This window comes from Adiantum capillus-veneris, chromosome 9 (genome assembly GCF_014529385.1).
Source record: "Adiantum capillus-veneris isolate H3 chromosome 9, ASM1452938v2, whole genome shotgun sequence".
NCBI lineage: Eukaryota > Viridiplantae > Streptophyta > Polypodiopsida > Polypodiales > Pteridaceae > Adiantum > Adiantum capillus-veneris.
In genome coordinates this window covers 125646469-125667716 of record NC_140939.1, presented here as the reverse complement: position 1 = coordinate 125667716, position 21248 = coordinate 125646469, and the positions used below count along the sequence as shown (strand labels likewise).

Here is a 21248-nt window from a genome sequence, read left to right as displayed (position 1 = left end):
AAGGCACGCCTAAGAAAGAAAAAGGGAAAGGAGAGGCTTTTTCCAAAGCTTAGTATGCGATACTACGGACCTTTCCAGATTACTGAAAAGATAAATGATGTCTCCTTCGGATTGAAACTGCCAGATACTTGGAGGATTCACAATGCATTGCATGTGAGTCTCTTGAAACCTGTTAAGGGTGATGTGCCTGATGATGGTGAGCCTGATGAGCAACCCGAAGTGGAAGAAAACGAGGAGATCCTTGTTCCTGAACAGATTTTGGCACATAACGATACGAAGAAAGGTAAAGTCCGAAGGCGGTTCTTGGTTAAGTCCAAGAACTTTCTTGGATTTGATGCGAAGTGGAGGGAGGAGAAGGACCTAGCAGATACTCCTCGGATTGTGAAACTTTACCTCGATGTTTTGGTTTAGCATAGTCTACTCCAAACGGAACCCAGAATTCAGCTTGGCCAGAGATCTAGTGCAATGGGATGCACAAGAGGGGAGTCACTCCGCTCCTTTGTCAACAGATGCCTTGATTTTGATACTAAAGTCACTGATGTCTCTTTGAGCTTCAGGGATACTGAGAGCTGACAGTATTCTGTTGGATGACTTTATGAAATGGAATTCTTGATAATGATACTGATTTGTTCTCGACTTCTTGTGAGTGCAAGAACTGACATACGAAATGACTGCAGCATTTTGGTCTACTTGATCTCAAATAGACATGGTTACAATAGGGGTTAGTCAATCGGACATCGATGAGGTCCCCATTGGACCTAGATGTGATTGCTAGCTACATTGCCGATAAATCATGGTCTAAGATCCGAATGAATATTGAATGTCATGTGATGTCCTGTGATGTCTGGTGATGTCCTGTGATGTCGTGTGATGTGATTGTCGATTTTGTACATGTGCTAGATGTGTGTTCCTAGTACGTAGGTACTAACAGTCAGTGTCTGCTAAGACGATTTATGACTTTTGTCGGTTTTGCAAGCGTAATCGCGATCGATTACAATGCTTTCAAGAGGGGGGTATGTCACAAAGTGATGACGTGACGGACAACAGAAACCCTAATTTCTGCCAAAAACCCTAAAATTCCTGCAAACCCTAATTTCTGCAAGAAACCCTAATTTCCGAAAATCGCGGAGGCTATTTATTATTTATTAAAAAAAACATTTTATTTTTTTTTAAATGATGAGCGACGCGAATCTTGCTTTTTCTCCATGCCATGAGAAAGAGAGAGAACTTGCTTTTTTTTTATAAAAAAAAAGAGACTCCCTAAGAGAGAGAGAACTGATGCTTTTTATTTTTAAAAGCTTTTGGGGCTCTGCTTTTGGGCATCCCTTGTACCTTTAAATACGTGGTGAGGGCTTCACTTCTCAGAGCATCTGGCCGCAGAGTTTGAGAGTGAAACCCTAGCCACTCTCTTGTACTTTGATCTGATTCATATAAAAAGAAATACCGAAAGGGACGCCAGTCTTTGGGGCCAATATCTCTAGGCACGGAACTCCGCCGAGCTAGTGCAAATCTATTGTGATCTGTGAATTGTTTTGAAGTGGTTATTCGGTGCTGTCGCGGTTGATTCTTGACTTGGAGTGTCCAAGTCCGTTACAACATATTGTACATTGAGCACGTTTCACTCATGAATGAGCACAAATGTGTGCAGATTTCTCATGAAAAGATGAAAGGTATGCATTCAAGGAAGTCACATTCCATGTCTCTTCCTTGGCACGACTCAGTTGTAGAAAGAGAATATGAAAGTTTGAGCACCAAGCATGGGCATTTCCGTTGTGAATTGCCACAGTTCATTGCTTTAGATCTGAAGAGAACGATTCGATCTCATTGTTTGCGTGTGTGTGGTGAACGGTGTGGCACTCCGTCTATTTGTTCATCTACATTGCATACACAGTCTTTTAGGAAGACGAGATTTTTTCCAGTCACTTTACATGGAATAGGTATGTTCATGTTTTTGTGTTGGAAGTGGTTTCACGAATTTTCAGCCTTGGAGATTCTTGAAGAAGATGGACCTACGTCTATAGACAAAGTTGAAGTATTAAAGGAGCCACAAAAGACTGTCGCTTTCGGCGCGGCCCAAAGAAGCAAGCGTTGCAGACCTTTATGAAGTTCAAGTACCGCACGACCCACACATCAGAGTGGGCCAGCAAAGAGTCCCTTCCAGGATTCCGGATGCTATTGGCGATCTCCCTCGACGCCATACAGTTCGGTACCAATACCTCACTTTGAAAAGGAGGGGATGTCACGTGACACATCCAACCCTATGTGTCCGTGGACAAGCTACAGCACGACAAGGGTTCAGTCAATCCAGATTTAGAAGTGATCTGGAACTTTTGTGAGTCTGTTCGCAGACCATGCATGTTCAGACACTTAGTGTAGATGCATATCCTCTGGTTGCACGTAGCATGATCATAAGCATTCCCATCAAAATCCAACAGAATCCTTCCGGGGATTTTCCAGTGCATTTTATCTATTTTCCCTATTTTCGACATTTTTCACTTATTATTTTTAAGTGACTTTTGTTGGAAAGTAGGTAGGGCAAATTGAGTAAGTTTGTATATAAGCAAACGTAGACTAGCACTAATTGGCAGCAGGAGCACCATTGCTCAACAGGCAACTTCTCAGCAAGAACCTTGGTGGCGATTTTCCCTCCAAGCAAGAACTTCAGTCCCTAGCGTTTTTCATCAAGATCCATCACCAACATAAACCTCAGCCTTGGCGTTTTTCCCTCCAAGCAAGCATCGCCAAAGATCCCCAGTCTGCTAGCGTTTTTCATCCAGGAAGGCATCACAGCCCTAGCGTTTGCAAAATCACCATCGCCCCTTTTGTGCATGGCATTTTCAGCAACAAGCATCAGTAGATACCAGCCTTGACCAGCCCTAAAGACCTGCAGTTTTCAGCCATTAAGAACCAGCCCATTTCAGCGTTTTTGGTGCCAAAACATTTCAGCCATCAGCGTTTTTGGGACAGCAGCGAATCAGCGACAGAATTCAGCCATTAGCATTTTTGGACAGCAGATAGGAAGCGTCAGTTTTCAGCCCTTAGCTCGGTCTCGCCATCACCGTCGTCGTCGTCGACCTAGCCTAGACTTGCATTAATTACATGCATCCACTTTGTACCAATTTGTGCAATCAATCGTAGACCACTCTCGCCAACGAGTGGGGCCTTCGGAGGAGGGTTTTACAACGTCTCTGGTGTCGTATTCTCTTCTCTCTCTCTCTCTCAGTCTCATACATTTGCACGCACAGTGTCCATTCACTTTGTTTGTGATCATTGCAGTCTCTCATTAAGAACGGAAGGCTCTCCCTTCCATAAGAACAAAAAGGAACCTTGAGCACAATTCAGAGCACTCATCTTGAGCAAAGTTCAAACATTCATTCCGCTGCATCATACACCTCCTGTCCCACGGATGTTTACTGAAGATGAACTCCAGGACGTCAAAAGACGAGTCAACCAACTATTGGGGTCAAAGAAGAAGCAACTGAAGAAACGTAGCAAGGGAACTGACTTCCCTGTGAGAATGCAAGAAAACAGAAGAAGCGTGTACGTTTCTAAGGATTGTCGAGTTCGTCTGTCACAAAACGGGCACCACGTGCCAATAGAAAAGAACAGACTCAACAGACTTTTAGCACTTCAATAACAATTGAACTAAAAGAGAGAGAAACGACACGCAACACGGAGTGGCGGAATTTCACCCCACAGAGTATTGGCCCCAAAACTTGGCGCCCCTTTCGATATTTCTTTATAATGCATCAACACAGTACAAGCCGGAACTCCAGACTCTTCACCTTCTCCAGGAAGCATGCCAAAGAATGAGCCCTAACCTCATATTTAAAGGCCCTTGGCCTAAAAGGCAGTTACAGTGAAAAGCCTTTAAAACTCAAAAGCTTACGGTCCAAAAACAATGCCAAAAAGCTGTCAGCAGAATTTACTGAAATCCGTACAGCCTGCCACGTCATCAACCAACGCAAAACGCGGAAATCCGTACAGTTCTGCCACGTCAGCATTGCCAGCGTGAAAAGCGGAAATCCGTACAGTTCTACCACGTCAACAGTCAGCGAAATTTCCGGAAATCTGTTGCCGCTTCTTCTGTTGCTTCTGCTTCTTCTAGGGTTTAGGCCCCTCGACCAGTAGCTCCGTTCTTCAGTAGGTCGACACGTCAACAGTTCGTTACATCTCCCCTTCTTGAAAGAGAGTAATCGTCCCCGATTACAGCATATCTGCAAAACAACTCAAGTTAGCTCAAAAAAATCACCGAGGGTCATTCCGAGGGACATTCAGTTTGCTCCTTTTGTTAAGGAGTTAGCTTCCCCTTTGGGCTCTTTTGATCAAGGAGTTAGCTTCTCCTTTCGGCTCTTCTGATCAAGGAGTTAGCTTCTTCGTTCGTCCAGATCGGAACTCTTGATATTCCGACGTAGTTTCTCTTGCAAGTGATCTTAATAGCTTATGCCATGTAAGACACGAGCGGTGAAGACGGGAACGTGCCCCATGCGCGATGAAGTAACGGTGGGAGTGGCTAATAAGTCCGGGTTAGAGAGCGAAGATACCTCGAATAAATTCCAGAAGTATCTTGTTTGCTAATAAGTCAGGGTTGGAGGGCGAAGATACCTCAAACAAATTCCAGAAGTCTCTGGTTTGCTCTGTCTGCTCTTTTGTGGAACCGGTATGCTTTCAGAAAAGCACACGCCTGATGCTCTGATACCACTGTCACAAGACGGGCACCAGGTGTCAATAGAAAAGAGCAGACTCAACAGACTTTTAGCACTTCAATAACAACTGAACTAAAAGAGAGAGAGAGAGACGACACGCGACACAGAGTGGTGGAATTCCACCCCAGAGAGTATTGGCCCAAACCTTGGCGCCCATTTCAGTATTTCTTTATATTGCATCAACACAATACAAGCCGGAACTCCAGACTCTTCAACTTCTCCAGTAAGCATGCCAAAGAATGAGCCCCAACCTCATATTTAAAGGCCCTTGGCCTAAAAAGCAGTTACAGTGAAAAGCCTTTAAAACTCAAAAGCTTCTGGTCCAAAAGTTGCCAGCGTAATTTATGAAAATCCGTACAGCCTGCCACGTCATCAGCCAACGCAAAACGCAGAAATCCATACAATTCTACCACGTTAGCACTACCAACGTGAAAAGCGGAAATCCGTACAGTTCTGCCACGTCAGCAATCGGTGAAATTTCCGAAAAATCTGTTGCTACTTCTTCTATTGCTTCTGCTTCTTCTAGGGTTTAGGCCCCTCGGCTGGTAGCTCCGTTCTTCAGTAGGTCGACACGTCAACAGTTCGTTACATCGTCCTCATCTCTTCTTCTGACAGCTCGGACAACTCATCCTCTTCTAACTCGAGTTATGAGGACAGAAAGGGTAAGAAACGACGAAAGGACCATACGTTTTATTCAAAAAGGAAACACTTTTACAGAGCCAATTAGTATGATTTTCTCGACGACGAGGGCAAAAAGGCCAAGGAATTCAAAGAGGGTGGACAAGGCAATAAAATTTGAATACTTTTCAGGATTTCAAGATGCTCCCAAGGCTTTAGCCTTTATCCAACAGTTTGACATAGCATTTTCTGGAGGCCGCTATACAAAGCACTCCAAGATTAGACGGGCAGCATCCTTGTTGAAAGGCAATGCACGGACATGGTGGTCCACTCTTTTGTTAAGAAAAGAAGCACCGACAAAGTGGCTAAAGTTTAAGAGACTCTTTATCTCGCGTGGCTCACTCAAGAATATGAACGGGACGTAATTACTAACTAGAACCATCTTCGGATGGTCAAGCCAAAACCCTTGGATACTTACTGTGAGAGATTTTGGGATGTTTTCTTAACTGCTTCATCCTTTAAGAAGATCAGTTTCAAGCAACAAATTGAGCGGTTTTACTAAGAAATTCCCAAAGAGATCTGAGACTATTGTCTTGAGCAGAAGTATGAGTCCATACACCAATTGATGGGACATGCTAAGCGGGGATTCGCTACGCATTTGGACAGCTTGACTTACCCACCAGATGAACCTTCAACAAGTCCAAACAAAAGCAGACGACAGAGAGATACACGATCTCGATTGAGAGAAGCCCAGAGAGATGAATATTTCAAAGCGGAAAAGTGTGGAGAACAAGGACATATCTCTGCACGGTGCCCCAAAAAGGATATGTTTGTAGTTCCTTTGTACTTTAAAAATTGAGAACATTTGGATTTGAGTTCTGTAATTACTACTATTGCTGCCATTCGAAAGTTGACCAGCTACATCATCTTAAATCTCATGGTCCACTTGCTTCAGCTTGTCACTTATAACTTGCCCACAATAAGTGTTTTTTCAAGCATGCCATGACTCACCAAAGCACTTCGATGTCCCATCCTCTTGTTATTGTCGCAATAATGTAGTTTTGAGGGTACTACAAAATATCCAGCACCCACAATTGCCCTTTTTACAGGATGTACAAGGGCCTAGTTGTGCGCACAGAAGGAAATTACTCAAGTAAAACCCTACCAAAAATCAGGAGATCAAGATGCTAACTTGTCCAACTTTCAGAAGCACAAAGGCACACAATATTTAACCAGTCATTCAGTCAGCACGAGTAGGTGTGAGGTGAAAGCACTAGCTTAATGTGGGATGCAAAAGACCGTGCTTGGCAGACTTACCCGCTGACAGATCCCCCTGCTTTAATCAGAAGCTGGGTGGCCAGATTTTTCTCGTCCTTTGAGAGCGCGTGAGGATTCGCAGCAGCAGAGATGCAGAACACCATAGCAACCAGCAGGACGAGTAGGCCCCCTGAAGAAGACATAGTGTAGCAATCAGCTCCAGCACGCACAGATCTGCAAAATGCAAATCTGAACAACGCTGCCGACTACAATAGAAGCTCACCGTTTCTGATGAAGGCCATTGCGCCTTTCCTTGTGAGGTTCTATAACAAAGTCGAGAAGTACATTCTAAACCTCTACTACGACATTTTATGTCCCTCTTCATTTCAAAGGCTTGAGTGAGCTCTATCATGGCGAACTTCATTTTTTTGGCCAAAGGCTTTAGTGATGTATCTATATATCAATGGATCTGATCTATAATGGCAAGCCTTTTTCAAGGTCGCCAAATGGCAAGCAGAGATGTAGAGCTCGCCTACGGCAAACAACCAGCTACCATCTGCGTGGGGACTCGAGAGCCGAACAAATAGGAAGTTGAACGTCGGGATCTAGAGCGGAAGTGCCACCTATCACGTTGTGTCATGGCCATTTTGTGGGAGCGGGGAGGCGGGGATGGAACCGTCTACATTTAGAGCAAGAGAGGGAGAAAGAGAGAGGCAGTGAGGCCACTCTGTCTATTCAGCTCTGAGAAAGATAGAGTGAGAATAAAGATAGAAAGCAACTACACTGTGCTCTGTGTGTTTGTGTGTGTATGCTACTTAATTAGACAATTAAACACCATTGCATCTAGCAATATGTACAGGGGAGCAATTTTGAACAAAGAATAATGGAATAACTTTTGCTATTAGAAACTAAGGTATATAGGCTTCATAGCTACAAAAAATATGTAGGCAAGAAGAGGAATATACAATTCTTTGACCAAAACATGTGAAAAGCCTCGAGAATGTTACTTGCATCTATCGTGCAACAAAGACGGTTTGTAATTGAAACATGGATTGTAGGTGTCATCTTCCCTAGACACTTGTTATCAATGTCATCAACATCCATTGTGCAAAAAGAAATAATTAACTTGACATGCTATGTCCATTTGTTTATTGCCAGAGAGATATGGTCCCATGAGGAAGTCCTCTAATTGCCGAGTCTCTTGGTTTACAACCATCGCCTTCGTGAAGAATTAGATAGGTGGGTCCATGTTGATTATGTCATGTGCAGGTGAGAGTAGTGGGGAGATGAGGAGATCAATAAGAGAGGAATGGTCTACCCGCCTTGGTGAGTTGGAAGTTAAAATCCCCATTTATGCAAATCATTGCTTTTATATGAGATAGTGGAAGCATGTAAAAGGGGAGTGTAATATAACTAAATTAGTACCATCATATGCACACAAGTCAAATAGATTGTTCAAGTCATGGATTATATTTAGAAAGTAGGGCATGTTCCCATGGTCTTCTTACAAGTAACAGGTTCTATCTATCACCCTCTATCCAAACCCACACTAGATTATTTGAAAGAGTTTGGGTAGTAGGCCCCTATGAGTGACCTAGTGCTCACCATCAAGACTCTCTAGTGATTTTTTATCCAACCTAGTTTTCAGAGTGAATAATTGGCAAATGAAATCGGTTTGATATGGGATAGGATTACTTTTGTGCCCAACTTGTACAACAATTACTGCTCCTATGAATTGATTTAGTTATTGGAGCACGTACAAATGCTTATCCTTGTCTTGAGGACTTGATCAATATGCACGATGAGTTTCATGCTTATAAGGTTTCTTGTACGCCCACTTCTCCTTTGAAGGCAATAGCACTTTCATCAATGACGATGAAATCATGGTAGATGGGGTGTTGTTGTAGGAAAAAGCAAGAACATTTGTTGTTAATCCACAAAATATCCATCCCCCCCCCCCCGGCGAGAAAATATCACCTAAGTATTTTACAGGGTATTTGAGATTGGAGCCTTGGTCTTTGTGATGGATCCTACAAGAGTCTTATGATAGAGTTATACTCCATAGCATGTAGATATAAGTTGCACCAAGTGGGTGTGCACGCCAATCCATAGTAATTCCATTGACTTTCTTATAAGTCCTCCGATTACATTGCACGATCACATGGTTTATTAGTCACGTATTGAGTTTGACAAATTGATCCCTTGAGAATGAGAGATGGTTTTTATATCTCTAATCAATCCATGAGCTTGAACAACATCTACCACAGACGGTGAGCACAAAGGGCCTGCAAATATATAATAATAGCATGATACAACCAATAAAATCAAATCGATCTACATACCTGGCGAGTCGCACAAACACATAATCCACAACAAGACTAATTAGAGAGAGATAGGCAGTGAGAGAGAGCATGAAAGCATGTGCAGGTGCACCTCCTAGAGCAGAGTGCTATAGTGGCACGACAAGAGAGGAAAGAAGTATAACGCATACACTAGGTGCAATCTCCCCCCGTGCAAGAGTGAGCATTTTCCTCTTGCACGTATTTATTTATATGTTGATAAAAGCTCAAAAGTGATTGCAAATTATCCACTCGGACATAAATTGATTGTTGCTCATAAATACCACTTTAAAAATGAAATATCCATAAGTGCTAACATATCTCATCGTCTATAAACTGGTCGTGCTTTTCCATCTATCATCTGCAATAAGTAATTGTTAGTGCATCATAAATAAATCCCATTACATACCTCTCCATTTGCAAAGCAATCGTCCTCAGTTGCTAAGTTAAGAATTTGCAAATCATTACTTAGGATCAATGGTGGCCAGCCATTGCAACATGATTTTGGAATTGATGTTGCCTACATTCACAAATCTACACCAATCAATCGTGCTGACTAAATCGGTGAATTTGCACTTGTGCTACTCAAACCAACGGATATGCACTTGATATTGTTTAAACTAATGATTTTTTTTTTATCAGTGTGCTGCCTAAATCGAGGAATATGCACTTGTGCTGGCTAAATTGGCGAATCTGCACGAATAACTGGTGTTGCATAAATCAACGAATCTACACCAAGATGAGCATTTACACAATGCCTAAATCGACTAATCTGTGTGCATATGACTAATGGACTAGGCAAGCCATAAAATAGAAAAACATTTACTACCTGTTTGACACCACATTGGAGTATAGTTGAGTAGCAAAGTACTTACAAACTATTTCTCACTAATCCAAAGTACATGAGCTCGTGTTAGCTGCATATCTTAATGTCAAATGATCTCAATAGCAATTTCATTCAATGCAGGTATAGCCACAATGTTAGAAACTGTTGATTTGATAGCTTGTAAGATAACGCAAGTAAGTAAAAGAGCCATGCCTAAGTCGGCGATGTTCGTCTTTGTTGCAAAACTGCATGGGTGTGTTCTATTAGGTACATCTGCAAGGAATGTAACTTAAATAAAATGAGCATTTTTTAAACGAGTGTATTAAATTGGGGGATTGTCGTATAAAAAGATGTTATAGAAGGTGGTGTATAATGTGGGGATGTTAAGTTGAAGGAAATAGAATAAATAATAAGATGGTGCATTATATATGGCATTTGGGCTTATAGAGAGAATTGACTCATCAAAGAAAATTTCAATGCTATCATTAGATGTATATAAATAGAATACAATGAGAAATTACGTATCTAAAGGTTCTCTGAAGAAAGAGCTAGTAATCAAACTGATAAGCAAGCTAAGTGACTTTGTAAAAGAAAGGTCATTTAGAATATGCATTGTTTGAGTAGGAAAATACTTACACATGATTTAACCATAATTTTACTTACGTATTAAATATATTAACACTATGAAATTTTGTAGTGACAAAATTGGTGAGAAGTGGTGGTGATTTTCTAGTAAAATAAATAATGAAAGTAGAAAATTTGAGTACACACGAGCCGATAACATAAAAGCTAATTAGATATGCAGAATGGTTCGCAAAGTTGAACATTTAATAGATATCAAGTATTGATCAAAGTGTTACTAAGCTCAAACAATAACTTGAATGAAAAAGTAATCATGGTGCTTGGTTTTAGACAAATGTTAGAAAGCACATCCCTAAATAGGACTTGTAATTACATTACGTTATACTTGGTAAAGAGTCCTAATATTGATAACCATGAGCTAATCTATAAAGGATAACCAAGCTTAGGAAACATGCAAACATATGATGAGTAATGACCACTATTCGGATATGCTAAGGAAGAGCTCAGGATACAAAAGGTTTTTGATATCAAATTCTAGAGTAGGATGCATTTTCCTACACTAAAAGCTAGCTATCCACAAGGAAGCAGTAAAAACAATAGCAGATATGTCATAGAGAAGTAAAGAAATGAGGCTGTATCAAGCAATATGCAATAACAATTTCAGTACCGTATGATGGAACCAAAAGATAATGTAAAAGGAGAAAAATGATAATTATTATCAATGCAAGGATCAAGAGCATCACTAACTATTTCCAAATCCAATCATGAAAAAAGGTGGATTTTAATAGCATTATTTTGTAGTGAACAAAAGACTGATTGCAGTTAATGGTCATGTGTGTGTGTGTGTTTAATTTATTATTTATAAATAAATTTATGTGAAGGGTGAGGCAAGACCCTTGCTTGAAGGTCCTCCCAAGATGTCATTCATGACTACCTAGATCTTCGTTATCGTCTAACCTGGTTTCTGCCATCGTGATGATTGTCTCGCACACTTTTGTTATCATGTTTACCATCACCATCATGCAAGTGTCGTTCCTCTGCTTTCAATGTAGCCTCATGCACGAGCACCCTTTTGTCAATGGCCTAGTTAAGGTCGATGATAAGCTTTGCTAATTGCCATTGTCACTCTAGAAAAACTGAAAGTGAAATATGCATATGGTCTTTGCTTGTGTCGAGGTCAATGTCAAATATGTTTGGTGGTAAGACTAGCAGGTTTGGATGGATACGGATGTTGTCTAAGGAGACCTTGATGATTTAATAGATGAACCTTTAACTGTAAAACCTCGTGTTCATTAGGTTATACGTTTACTAAGTGGGAATGATTTGATAAGCCGTCAGCAATGGAACTTAAGAGCTTGAGTGAATCTTGACAAATATAGCCCAAGCACAAGGATGGATTGTAGGGATTTCATATTCACGTGATCATGTGTTTTTTATTATTATCTCACTATTAATTCTCAATTCACAAGTCTTCACATTCATACAAATGGCATGCTTACTTGAAAGGGACCTGGAGGTCCGATGAGATTTGTCCGCCGGTACAGCGCTATAGCCCGTCGGGCGACATAGCCAGCCTGCGGGCTGTGCGCCTAGCGGGCCCGGCTGGCCCCTGAGGTATCTATATATAGGGCCCCTAGAGGCCCCCATTTCCTTCATAATTTCCTTGCCGTCCACCTCTGAGCTTCCCAGGTATCCTCACAAGCAAGACGGAATTTTAGAAAGCCCTCCAAAGCAAAGACAAAAAATTTGGTATAAATCCTAGCTTAATCTCATAAGTTCTTTATTTTCTTTGTATTGAAGTAGGTATACCTTTTTATTTTATCACTCTTTTTTGTAGATTTAATAGTATGTTGGTCTTGCTTTTCACGTTGGCATTGGTCCTATTATTGGATCGGAAGTGTTGTTGTGAAATGCTAGACCAGTAAGTACTCTTTTACAACATGCCGATCATGTTCACTTCGGCATCAGTTCTATTTTGGATCGAAAGTGTCGTTGTTGGACATGGTTGGTTATGTTCAATTTACAAGTAGTTCTATTAGTTTAATAATATGCAAGTTTTTCTTTTCAGGTAGACGGCATCGGTCTTATTATTGGACCGGAAGTGTCGTTGTGAAATGCTAGACCAACAGACACTGTTTTACAATGTGTCAAGCGTGTTCACTTGTGCATCGATTCTATTTTGGACCGAAAGTGTCGTTGTTGGACATGGTTGGCTACGTTCGATTTATAGGTAGTTCTATTAGTCTTATCGTCGATATCAGCTCTATTATTGGATTGGGAGTGTTGTTGTGCAAGCTAAAAGGCTGCTTTTTATGTTTTGTGTGTAATATGCTTTTAGGCTAGTTCAGTGTTGCTTTTGGCATCAACTCTACTACTGGGTTGGAGGTGTCATTAGTTTCATTGAATGATGCCCTGACTTTTAGGCTAGTTTGGTGTTGCTTTCAGCATCAGCTCTGCTATAGGTGGAGAACGTGGCTGCCTTGCAAAATACTTAAAATAACACAATATATTCGCATAGGTGGACAAATCTGCATACCTGGCACATCCACAAGCACACAAACCAATGCCGTATGCGAACAGAGCGAAACCGACAGCGAGACAACGCATAGAGCACGTGCAGATGCACCTCCTAGTGCAGAGTGCTACGTTGGCACGGCGAGAGAGAAGAGGGGAGAGGAGAGAAGAATAACGCAGACACTGGGTGCAATCTCCCCCCGTGCAAGAGTGACCATTTTCCTCTTGCATGTATTTGTTTTATAGATTTCTTGAATGGTCAAATTGAATACAAACTGGTCGGTCGATCATAAATGGCCAAAGCTCATAAAGAGCACTTGAATAATAAAATGTACATCAAATATATTTCCGTTCACTTAGGCCTAGCCTGGTCAAGCCTTTTCCACCTGTCAGTTGCAATAAATATTAAAATATTAATTCCATTACATACCTCTCCGTTGGAAAGCAAATGTCCTCAGTTGCGAGGATAAGAATCTGCAAACAAAAACTTGTCGAAAACAATGATTAGAAATCTGTGTCAAAAATGGCACAAAGTAAAATAAAAATTCATAAAATTAAATAACATTGGTTATGGTTGCCGTCACCCACATACTGCCTATTCTAGTGTCCCATACCATTAGAATAAGTAATATATGTCATATCCTGATGAATCTGGATATCATTGGTGACACTCATCATTCAATAAATCAATGCCAATCAATCTCATGTATAATTGCACAAGAACTGTCGCGACAGAAGATCATCAGATATCCCATTCCAAATCCAATTTCAAATCAAAATCCAAATCCAAATATCTACCAACATATACCAAGCGTAAATCCAAATATCCTTCAATTTGTAAACCCGGGAACAAAAGCATGCTAAGGACAGTGGTGGCCAGCCACTACAGCAGGATTCTGTTATCGGCGTTACCTAAATCGACGAATCTACACCAATCGGCGGATCTGCGCTAATGCTGCCTAAACCGGTGAATCTGCATTTGGTAGTGTTAAAAAAATTGTGAATTTGTAGTTTGTTGTGGTGCTGCCTAAATCGGCGGATCTGCACAGACAAGTGGTGTTGCCTAAATTGGTGAATCTACACCAAGATGAGCATTGACCCACTGCCTAAATCGGCAAGTCTGTGTGCATGTGACCAATGGAGTAGACCGGGCATAAAAACATAAAAAAATATACTACCTGTTTCACACCACATTGGAGTAAGGTTGAGTAACCAAGTACTGACAAATTGTTATTTGTTAGTGGAAAGCACCTCGGCTCATGTGAGTAGCTGCATAGCTCAATGTGAAATGATCGCAATAGCAATTTCATTTAATACAGGTATTGGCACAATGTTAGAGAATGCATGTAAGTAAAAGAGCCATGCCTTCTTTCAAAAAATAGATGGTAATCAAGCTGATAAGTAAGCCAAATTTGTTGAATTTATGTAATCGCGTTGTTCTATGTGGAATGGTATTAGTAGATATGTGTAGGACTATGAGTATCATAAAATTTGAGAGAGTGCTATTAGTGTATGATTACTTGTGTTTTTGAGAAGATTTTTCAAAATCAAAAAATGAAAAATGCGGAGAGAACTTACCTGTTTGCTCTCTGTAAATCACTAGACTCTGGATGATGTACTGCATCTGAGATATGTACCAGTTTTTGTGTGGGGAGAGAGGTACAAGTAGGAGACAACTATAACTAGCAAAAGTCATTTACAATGATTAGCTTTGGATCAATTGGAAACTAAGATGGAATTAATATCTTGTCGATTGTTTTTGTTTGAATAAATGGAGCAATCCGCTTGATATCGCAAATTGTTGTCTATAAAGTGCTTTATACTCTAAAAATTATTATTTTTAATTTTTTAAAGGGCATTGACTAGTGTTTAGTCATGATATCACGAGTATAAATCATGTAAAAGCCATATTGTAAATAGTAGATTGGTCCAACAAATAAAGAAAACAACATAAAATTGATTTGACCTTAGCTTGTCTTTCAGACATTTTTAGTTAGACGTCAAAGTATGTAAAATACTATGCATCAAGAAAATGCCTGTCAAGACCAAAACTTAAGCTTCTCTTTTAAACTTGTACTAGGTACGTAGTATGAGAGTCTGGAGCTTGTACAAATTACATAAATTAGGCTAAATAATGCCTTGAAAGTCAAATAACGCAGACCACACGAGGTAGAGCCTTGTTAGTCAAAAGTAAGGGAAGTAAATGTGTAATTAGTTGCAATAGAAGAATAAGGATCGCACAAATAGGGATGGCAGTTTGCGCATTAATGAGACACTCATACAGTAGGTGTGTTTGTGTGGTCACAAGTAATGGCCATGGATAGCATGCCAAATGCACTCAGGATAGATGGGTAGCACCGTTTGCTTGCTCAAAATAGCATATTTGGAAATAATAAACATATTTTACTAGATATATGATAAACAACTACATAATTAAATCATTAATAAACAAAAATATAGATTCAAGTCATCAATTTATAACATATATACATTACTTCATATTTGTATCATACTCCAATAATTGCATTATATATATATATATATATATATATATATATATATATATATATATATATATATATGTATATGTATATATGCATTACAATCACGTATATAGAGAATGAATGGTTTACTCGCTGAAGAATATATACAATTTAATACAAGTCCAGATGTATGTGTTCTATTAATATCGTAAGTATTGTCTTTAGTGATACATTCTATGTATTATTTACATTTAGCGTTATAATTGTCAAAAATATAACATTATTGATCTCAATTACCAAAACATAATTGGGGGGGGGGGGGGGGGGGGGGTCAGATGCAGTAGGCAAGGGGGAGAAGGAGAAATGAAATGTTATATGAACTGTTTTTAAAAGGCCTATGGGACTACACTAATATAATCCTTGTGGATCAAAACCAATGCTTGGGTACAAAATTAAAATGAAGTAAAGTGACAGACTGACGATTAAAAGCCAGCATCATCATCGTTAATGCCCGACATCGCGTTGTTGAGGAAAGTATTACAGTGATCGCTGAAGAACTTCATCAATGTGCGCTGTTAGAAGTAGCGGTACTTCTTTGCGACAAGAATCAGTCCATGGATGTATGAATCGTGGAGGGGTACATTTAATACCAACAGCAACAATACCTGGTGATGAGGCTGCTAGCTTCACACATTCTCAAAAGAGTCTCCGCTCACTACATTAATTCCATCTTTAGAATTGAAGGTAATCCAAGCGGGGACGTTGATGGATTCTTCTCTCAGAAAATTAACATAAGCCTGAGTCTCAAGCCTCTTTGGCGTTGTCTTAAAAGTTATTAGATCAGGTTTCGCTTCCACCAAAATTTGTAAACGGTATCAATGAAAGTCTTTAAGCTTCTCTAGGGTCATCTCCAGACCGTAGTTGCCACTTCACATCATTAATAATTGCTCCTTGACGATATTTTCAAAATGAATCCCTTGCCTCCAAAGCAAGCAGAACACTTCGTCCCAATAATTCCTCAACTTCAGAAAGTGATAATCCCTTCGAGCAAAAGCCTGAAATTGTTTCCTGATAAGATGTTGTGATAATAATTTGAGCCCCCAGCTTCCAGATACTCCCAATGCACCTGTTTGATAAGCTCGGGATTGTTCAAGAGGAAAAGAGCGCCCCAAAGGGGATCATTGATGTTAGCGCCCAAGTGTTTGAGGTGCGTGGCGAGGCCACCATCGATGATGAGGCAGCCACCGGCCTGCTTGAGGAGCTGTTGAAACCGTTGAGCGCGAGTCATCGGATGCAGAGGCATTGAGAGAGAGAGAGAGAGAGAGAGAGAGAGAGAGAGAGAGAGAGAGAGAGAGAGAGAGAGAGAGAGAGAGAGAGAGAGAGAGAGAGAGAGAGAGAGAGAGAGAGAGAGAGAGAGAGAGAGAGAGTACTTGTGGCTGCATGGGAAAGAGAGAACTGGCGGCTGTCAAAAGAAAAGCTGGCAGGAGGATATGATGGGGTCAAGAGTTGTCATTAAATTTGATATCTAACCAACCCGAATGATTTTCTCGTATTAAATTGATCATTTAATGTGGGATAATAAACGGGAACAAGGGTTAGAATATAAACATGTGCTTATGGATCTATCTCAACACGGGGCCAATGGTAAAGGGGCCCAAATGAGAGATGGTCTGTCAAAGAGCCAGGCTAACTAATGGAGCTTAAAAGACCTTAGGGTTAGCTTCACTAAAGACCTCCAATGGTTAGTGTTAAAAGTCCTTTGACCTTAGGCAAGCTAGGGATGAGCTTGAGGTGGGAACCCGACCTAAACTTGCCTTTGACCTTAGGCAAGCTAGGGCTGAGCTTGAGGTGGGAACTCCACCTAAAGTGCTTGTCATGCTTGATGACTAAGGTACTTGAGTTACTTGTCATACTTAATGAGGAAGGTGCTTGAGAATCTTCCCATGCATGGGGGGTAAGGTGCTTGAGTAAAAAAGAGACCCTACAAACTTAATGAGCAAGGTGCTTGAGAAGCTTCCTATGCATAAAAATCCCAAAGTTAGGGGAATCTTTGACCTAACCTTCCACTCACCCAAAGGGCACCCTTTTTCTCAAAGGGCACATGGGACACATGTCAGACTCTCCCTAAGCTTAACCACGTGGTGTGCTTGAATGCTATTGGTTGGGCTAAAGAGGGGTCCAATGAGCTTCTAGTTCCATCCAACAAATATCTAGATATTTTTAAGCTCTCTCTCTCTCTCTAAGGGGTAAGGAGGACACTTGTCAAAAGACTACCCATGTACTTTACTGCATGTTGCATGTGATTGGCTAGGGGGAGAGGGGTCCAATGAGCTTGAAGCATGTGGAAAAGCCACAACTCGCCCCAAGCAAGCAAGGGGGGTGCTAGGGGGATATACACCAGACACACACACTCATTCTGTGGATCATTCTCACTTGGTGAAAGTTGAGGAACTCCACTTCCTTCTCCAAGCTTGTGAGAAGTGAGAGCCTACACCAACACTCTTGGCTATGGAATGCAAATCCAACCAAGCTTCAATTCTTAAGCTTGCCATCTTCTCCATCTTCATTACTATGCTATTATGTATGCTAGCAAGAAGAGTAATGATAAGTGAGGAACTATTTCTTTCTCCTATGGAATGTTTCTTCTTCCTGTTCCGTATCCTCATTCCCCGTTAGCTCTCTCCACCTTCGAAGGTGTTTGAGGCCTTGGGACTGAGGCTTGGATAGTTAATGCTTTCTACAAAGTTTATGTTATGCTTGTGAAGCATGAAACTTTCCATCTTCATTGCATCACTTAGGTCACAACGAACACAAAGATTGTATTGTACCAAGTCTCTCTTGATGAGAGAAACTATAATACAAATGCCTATTGGAGGGGGGACTGGCTCTGTATGAATCCGGTCCTCAACTATTGTCATGTTCTCTAAACTCTCTCTCTTGCAAAAGTATTGTTCATGCCAAGATAACTAAGTACCATGTTTATGTTGCTACCATCAATTAAGTTCACCCGCTATGTTCACAAAGTAATCTCACAAAAGTGCTTCACCTAATTTCCTACTTCCGCTACTCTCAAAGTTCATAGGCCATTTCCATTACAAGAGCTGATAGCGTGTGGCGGCCGCAGCAAAGAGAGAGAGTGTGAGAGACAAAAAATGACAGCTAGCCGCCTGTATGCCCTTTGTGAGTGTGTGGTTGTGGGTGCCATGAGCAAAGCAGGGTGCAGACCTCAGTTTGGATGACGGCGGGGTGATGCGCAGCCGAGTGTTGGCATCCATCAACTGAGGAGGGAGAGAGTAACGTTGGGTGCGGTGTGTCCAACAATCGAGACAGAGAGAGAATGCAATGTTTACCGGATGAGGACGTGACCAAGATCTAGAGGGAGCCACCCTTTTGCAACTTTGCATGGCGGCTAAGCATGCGACGGGAGGTCACCACAGAGAACCACTACTTTTGTTGGTGTGTGTGATTGTGATGGACAAAGTGTGGAGAGGGAGAGAGTGCGGTTGCCTGGCAAAACAAAAAAAGGTGTGGCTGTTGGTCAGGCAAGGAGAGATAGGGATAACGACGGACTGCAATGGGGAGAGAGAGAAAGAAGGTTAATTTGTGTGGCTACATGTGAAATAGAGAGAGAAGGTTACCGCAACTGCAGATGTTGAGAGGGAGAGGAAGAGGGTGTGGTTGGCGGGTAAAAAGGGGGGGGGGGGTTGCGGATCAAGCTGGGAGAGGGAAGGTTGACGGCCCACTACAATGGGGAGAGAGAGATCGAGACGGTCGCGGATGCCTTTGTGGCTTAACTCGCTGTGCCCACCTGCGGCGGTTGGCAGACCACAGGAAATTGTACAGTGTACTTTAGGGAGATATCGGCTCTTGGGTTGGCCAGTGGCAGCCTTGACAATGGTGATTGATAACTTCACCTTGTATCTACTGGAGCTTGTCCCAAGATTGATTGCAACTTGCTGTAGGAAGGCAGAAGACCAATGAAAGCACAAGCTCTTGTGCACATGGACTTGGTCCCACGCTTCTAGAATCTCTTTTGGGATTGAGTGTGGGCTTTGAGATGGAGTGGAATTGCCTCGGCAACCCATCCAAATTCCTCATAACACTTTGACCCACCTCCTTCTTGGACCTCTGCTTCTGCTCCTCCATAAGCTTTACACGCAATATCTTGTAGCCGGTAATGGGTTTTGAATGCACTTGCATGCAATCTCTTCCAGATGCCATTGCTAATGGCATCAACTAAACCTTTCTCATCAACTTGCAACTGAAACGTGATCACTGTTTTCTAAATGAGTACTCCCTATATGCTAAGATCACTCAATTGAATTTTCTTACAGTCTTCTTCGACATCTATCCTTGCTTTGGTTCCCAATTCCTATAACTATAGATTTAACCTCTTCTACCGCATCACTAGCCATGGATCGAATAGTGATCAAAGCTTACTATATGTAATTCACAAGATTCACAAAAATTAAAATTATCGTGATGCTTCATGCAAGTTTGATACACTTAATTCTAGATTTAGTTTGTTTTCTCTCGTGGAGGCTTGGTGTAGAACTCTTCCTTTTCGTACCAAGACAAACATGAAGGAGCAATTATTGATTGACGTTGCTGCCCTGCATAATACTCAATAACACAACATATTCGCATAGGCGGACATATTTAAATACCTGGCACATTCCTTAAACACACAAATCAATGACGTATGCCAACAGAGTGAGACCGAGAGTGAGACAACGCTCAGAGCACGTGCAGATGCACCTCCTAGAGCGGAGTGCTATGCTGGCACGGTGAGAGAGAAGAGGGGAGAGGAGAGAAGAATAACGCAGACACTGGGTGCAATCTCCCCCTGTGCAAGAGTGACCATTTTCCTCTTGCACGTGTTTGTTTTATAAATTTCTTTAATGGTCAAAATGAATACAAACTGGTCGGCCGGTCATAAATGGCCAAATCTCATAAAGAGAACTTGAATAATAAAATGTACATCAAATATATTTTCGTTCACTTAGGCCTAGCTTGGCCAAGCCTTTTCCACCTGTCAGCTGCAATAAATATTAAAATATTAATTCCATTACAAGCTCTACTACTGGGCTGGAGGTGTTGCTAGTTTCATCAAATGATGCCCTCATGACTTTTAGGCTAGTTCAATGTTGCTTTTGGCATCAGCTCTACCATTGGGTTGGAGGTGTCTTTACTTGCATTGAATGATGCCCTGCGTTTTTACGCTAGTTCAATGGCAGTGTCGGCATCACCTCTACTACTGGGCTGGAGGTGTCATTACTCTCATTAAACGATGCTCTACTCTTTAAGCTAGTGCTGTAGTTAGGTTCAATGAATGAAGTTTATATTTGCTATAAAAATTGCAAGTTATGTTGTCTTTAAAAATCATGAAATATGTTATCATTGTAGCATCGATGGATCCAGTGGAAACGATGGAGTTAAAAACAAAGATCAGAACTCTCATAGTCACGCATATATGTGCTCTAGCCAACGGAGGAGATCACCTCTACGTTGGAGAGTGAGATGCACAGAGAGAGCTTCTTTGATGTCATAATTTAAGCAGGTCGGATACACTTCTGAGCTTACGATGCAAAGGCTATCCGTAGGCTAATGGATAGTATTGTGGGCAACATGACACAATGTTTGAGAGACTCGGGTGCTAATGCACCAGCGGATGTGGATCCATCCAAGCTACATCATTAGACTAATGTATGGCGTGCAAAGAGGTCAAAATAAAAAAGAGCACGCAATATTGATGCCTAATATGTCCACATCCACAAGGCTAGAACCATCTTTTTTTTTCCAACCTCCTCTAAAGATGCAATAGTGGGAAATTTTGACGCAGACTATGAGCATTTATTGCGCACCCGCTTTATGTCTCAGTTTACCATCCGTGTTTACCTCACACATGAAGCTATCAAGCGTG

General features: G+C 41.3%; 1 protein-coding gene and 1 pseudogene across 1 annotated transcript in view; both read right to left on the bottom strand.

Moving 5' to 3' along the window:
• Positions 1-7002, bottom strand: part of HAP6 (ribophorin II (RPN2) family protein) — a 44885-nt gene extending 37883 nt beyond the window's left edge. The window contains exons 1-2 of the mRNA XM_086520104.1: positions 6865-7002; positions 6642-6771 (exon numbers count right to left, since the gene is read on the bottom strand). Coding sequence (XP_086376230.1) covers positions 6642-6771; positions 6865-6883 — 149 coding nt within the window. The 5' untranslated portion in view covers positions 6884-7002. The remainder of the gene's footprint in view (positions 1-6641; positions 6772-6864) is intronic.
• An 8898-nt stretch (positions 7003-15900) lies between these two features.
• On the bottom strand, positions 15901-16613 carry LOC147451139 (homocysteine S-methyltransferase 3 pseudogene; annotated as a pseudogene).
• Between the last annotated feature and the right edge of the window lie 4635 nt (positions 16614-21248).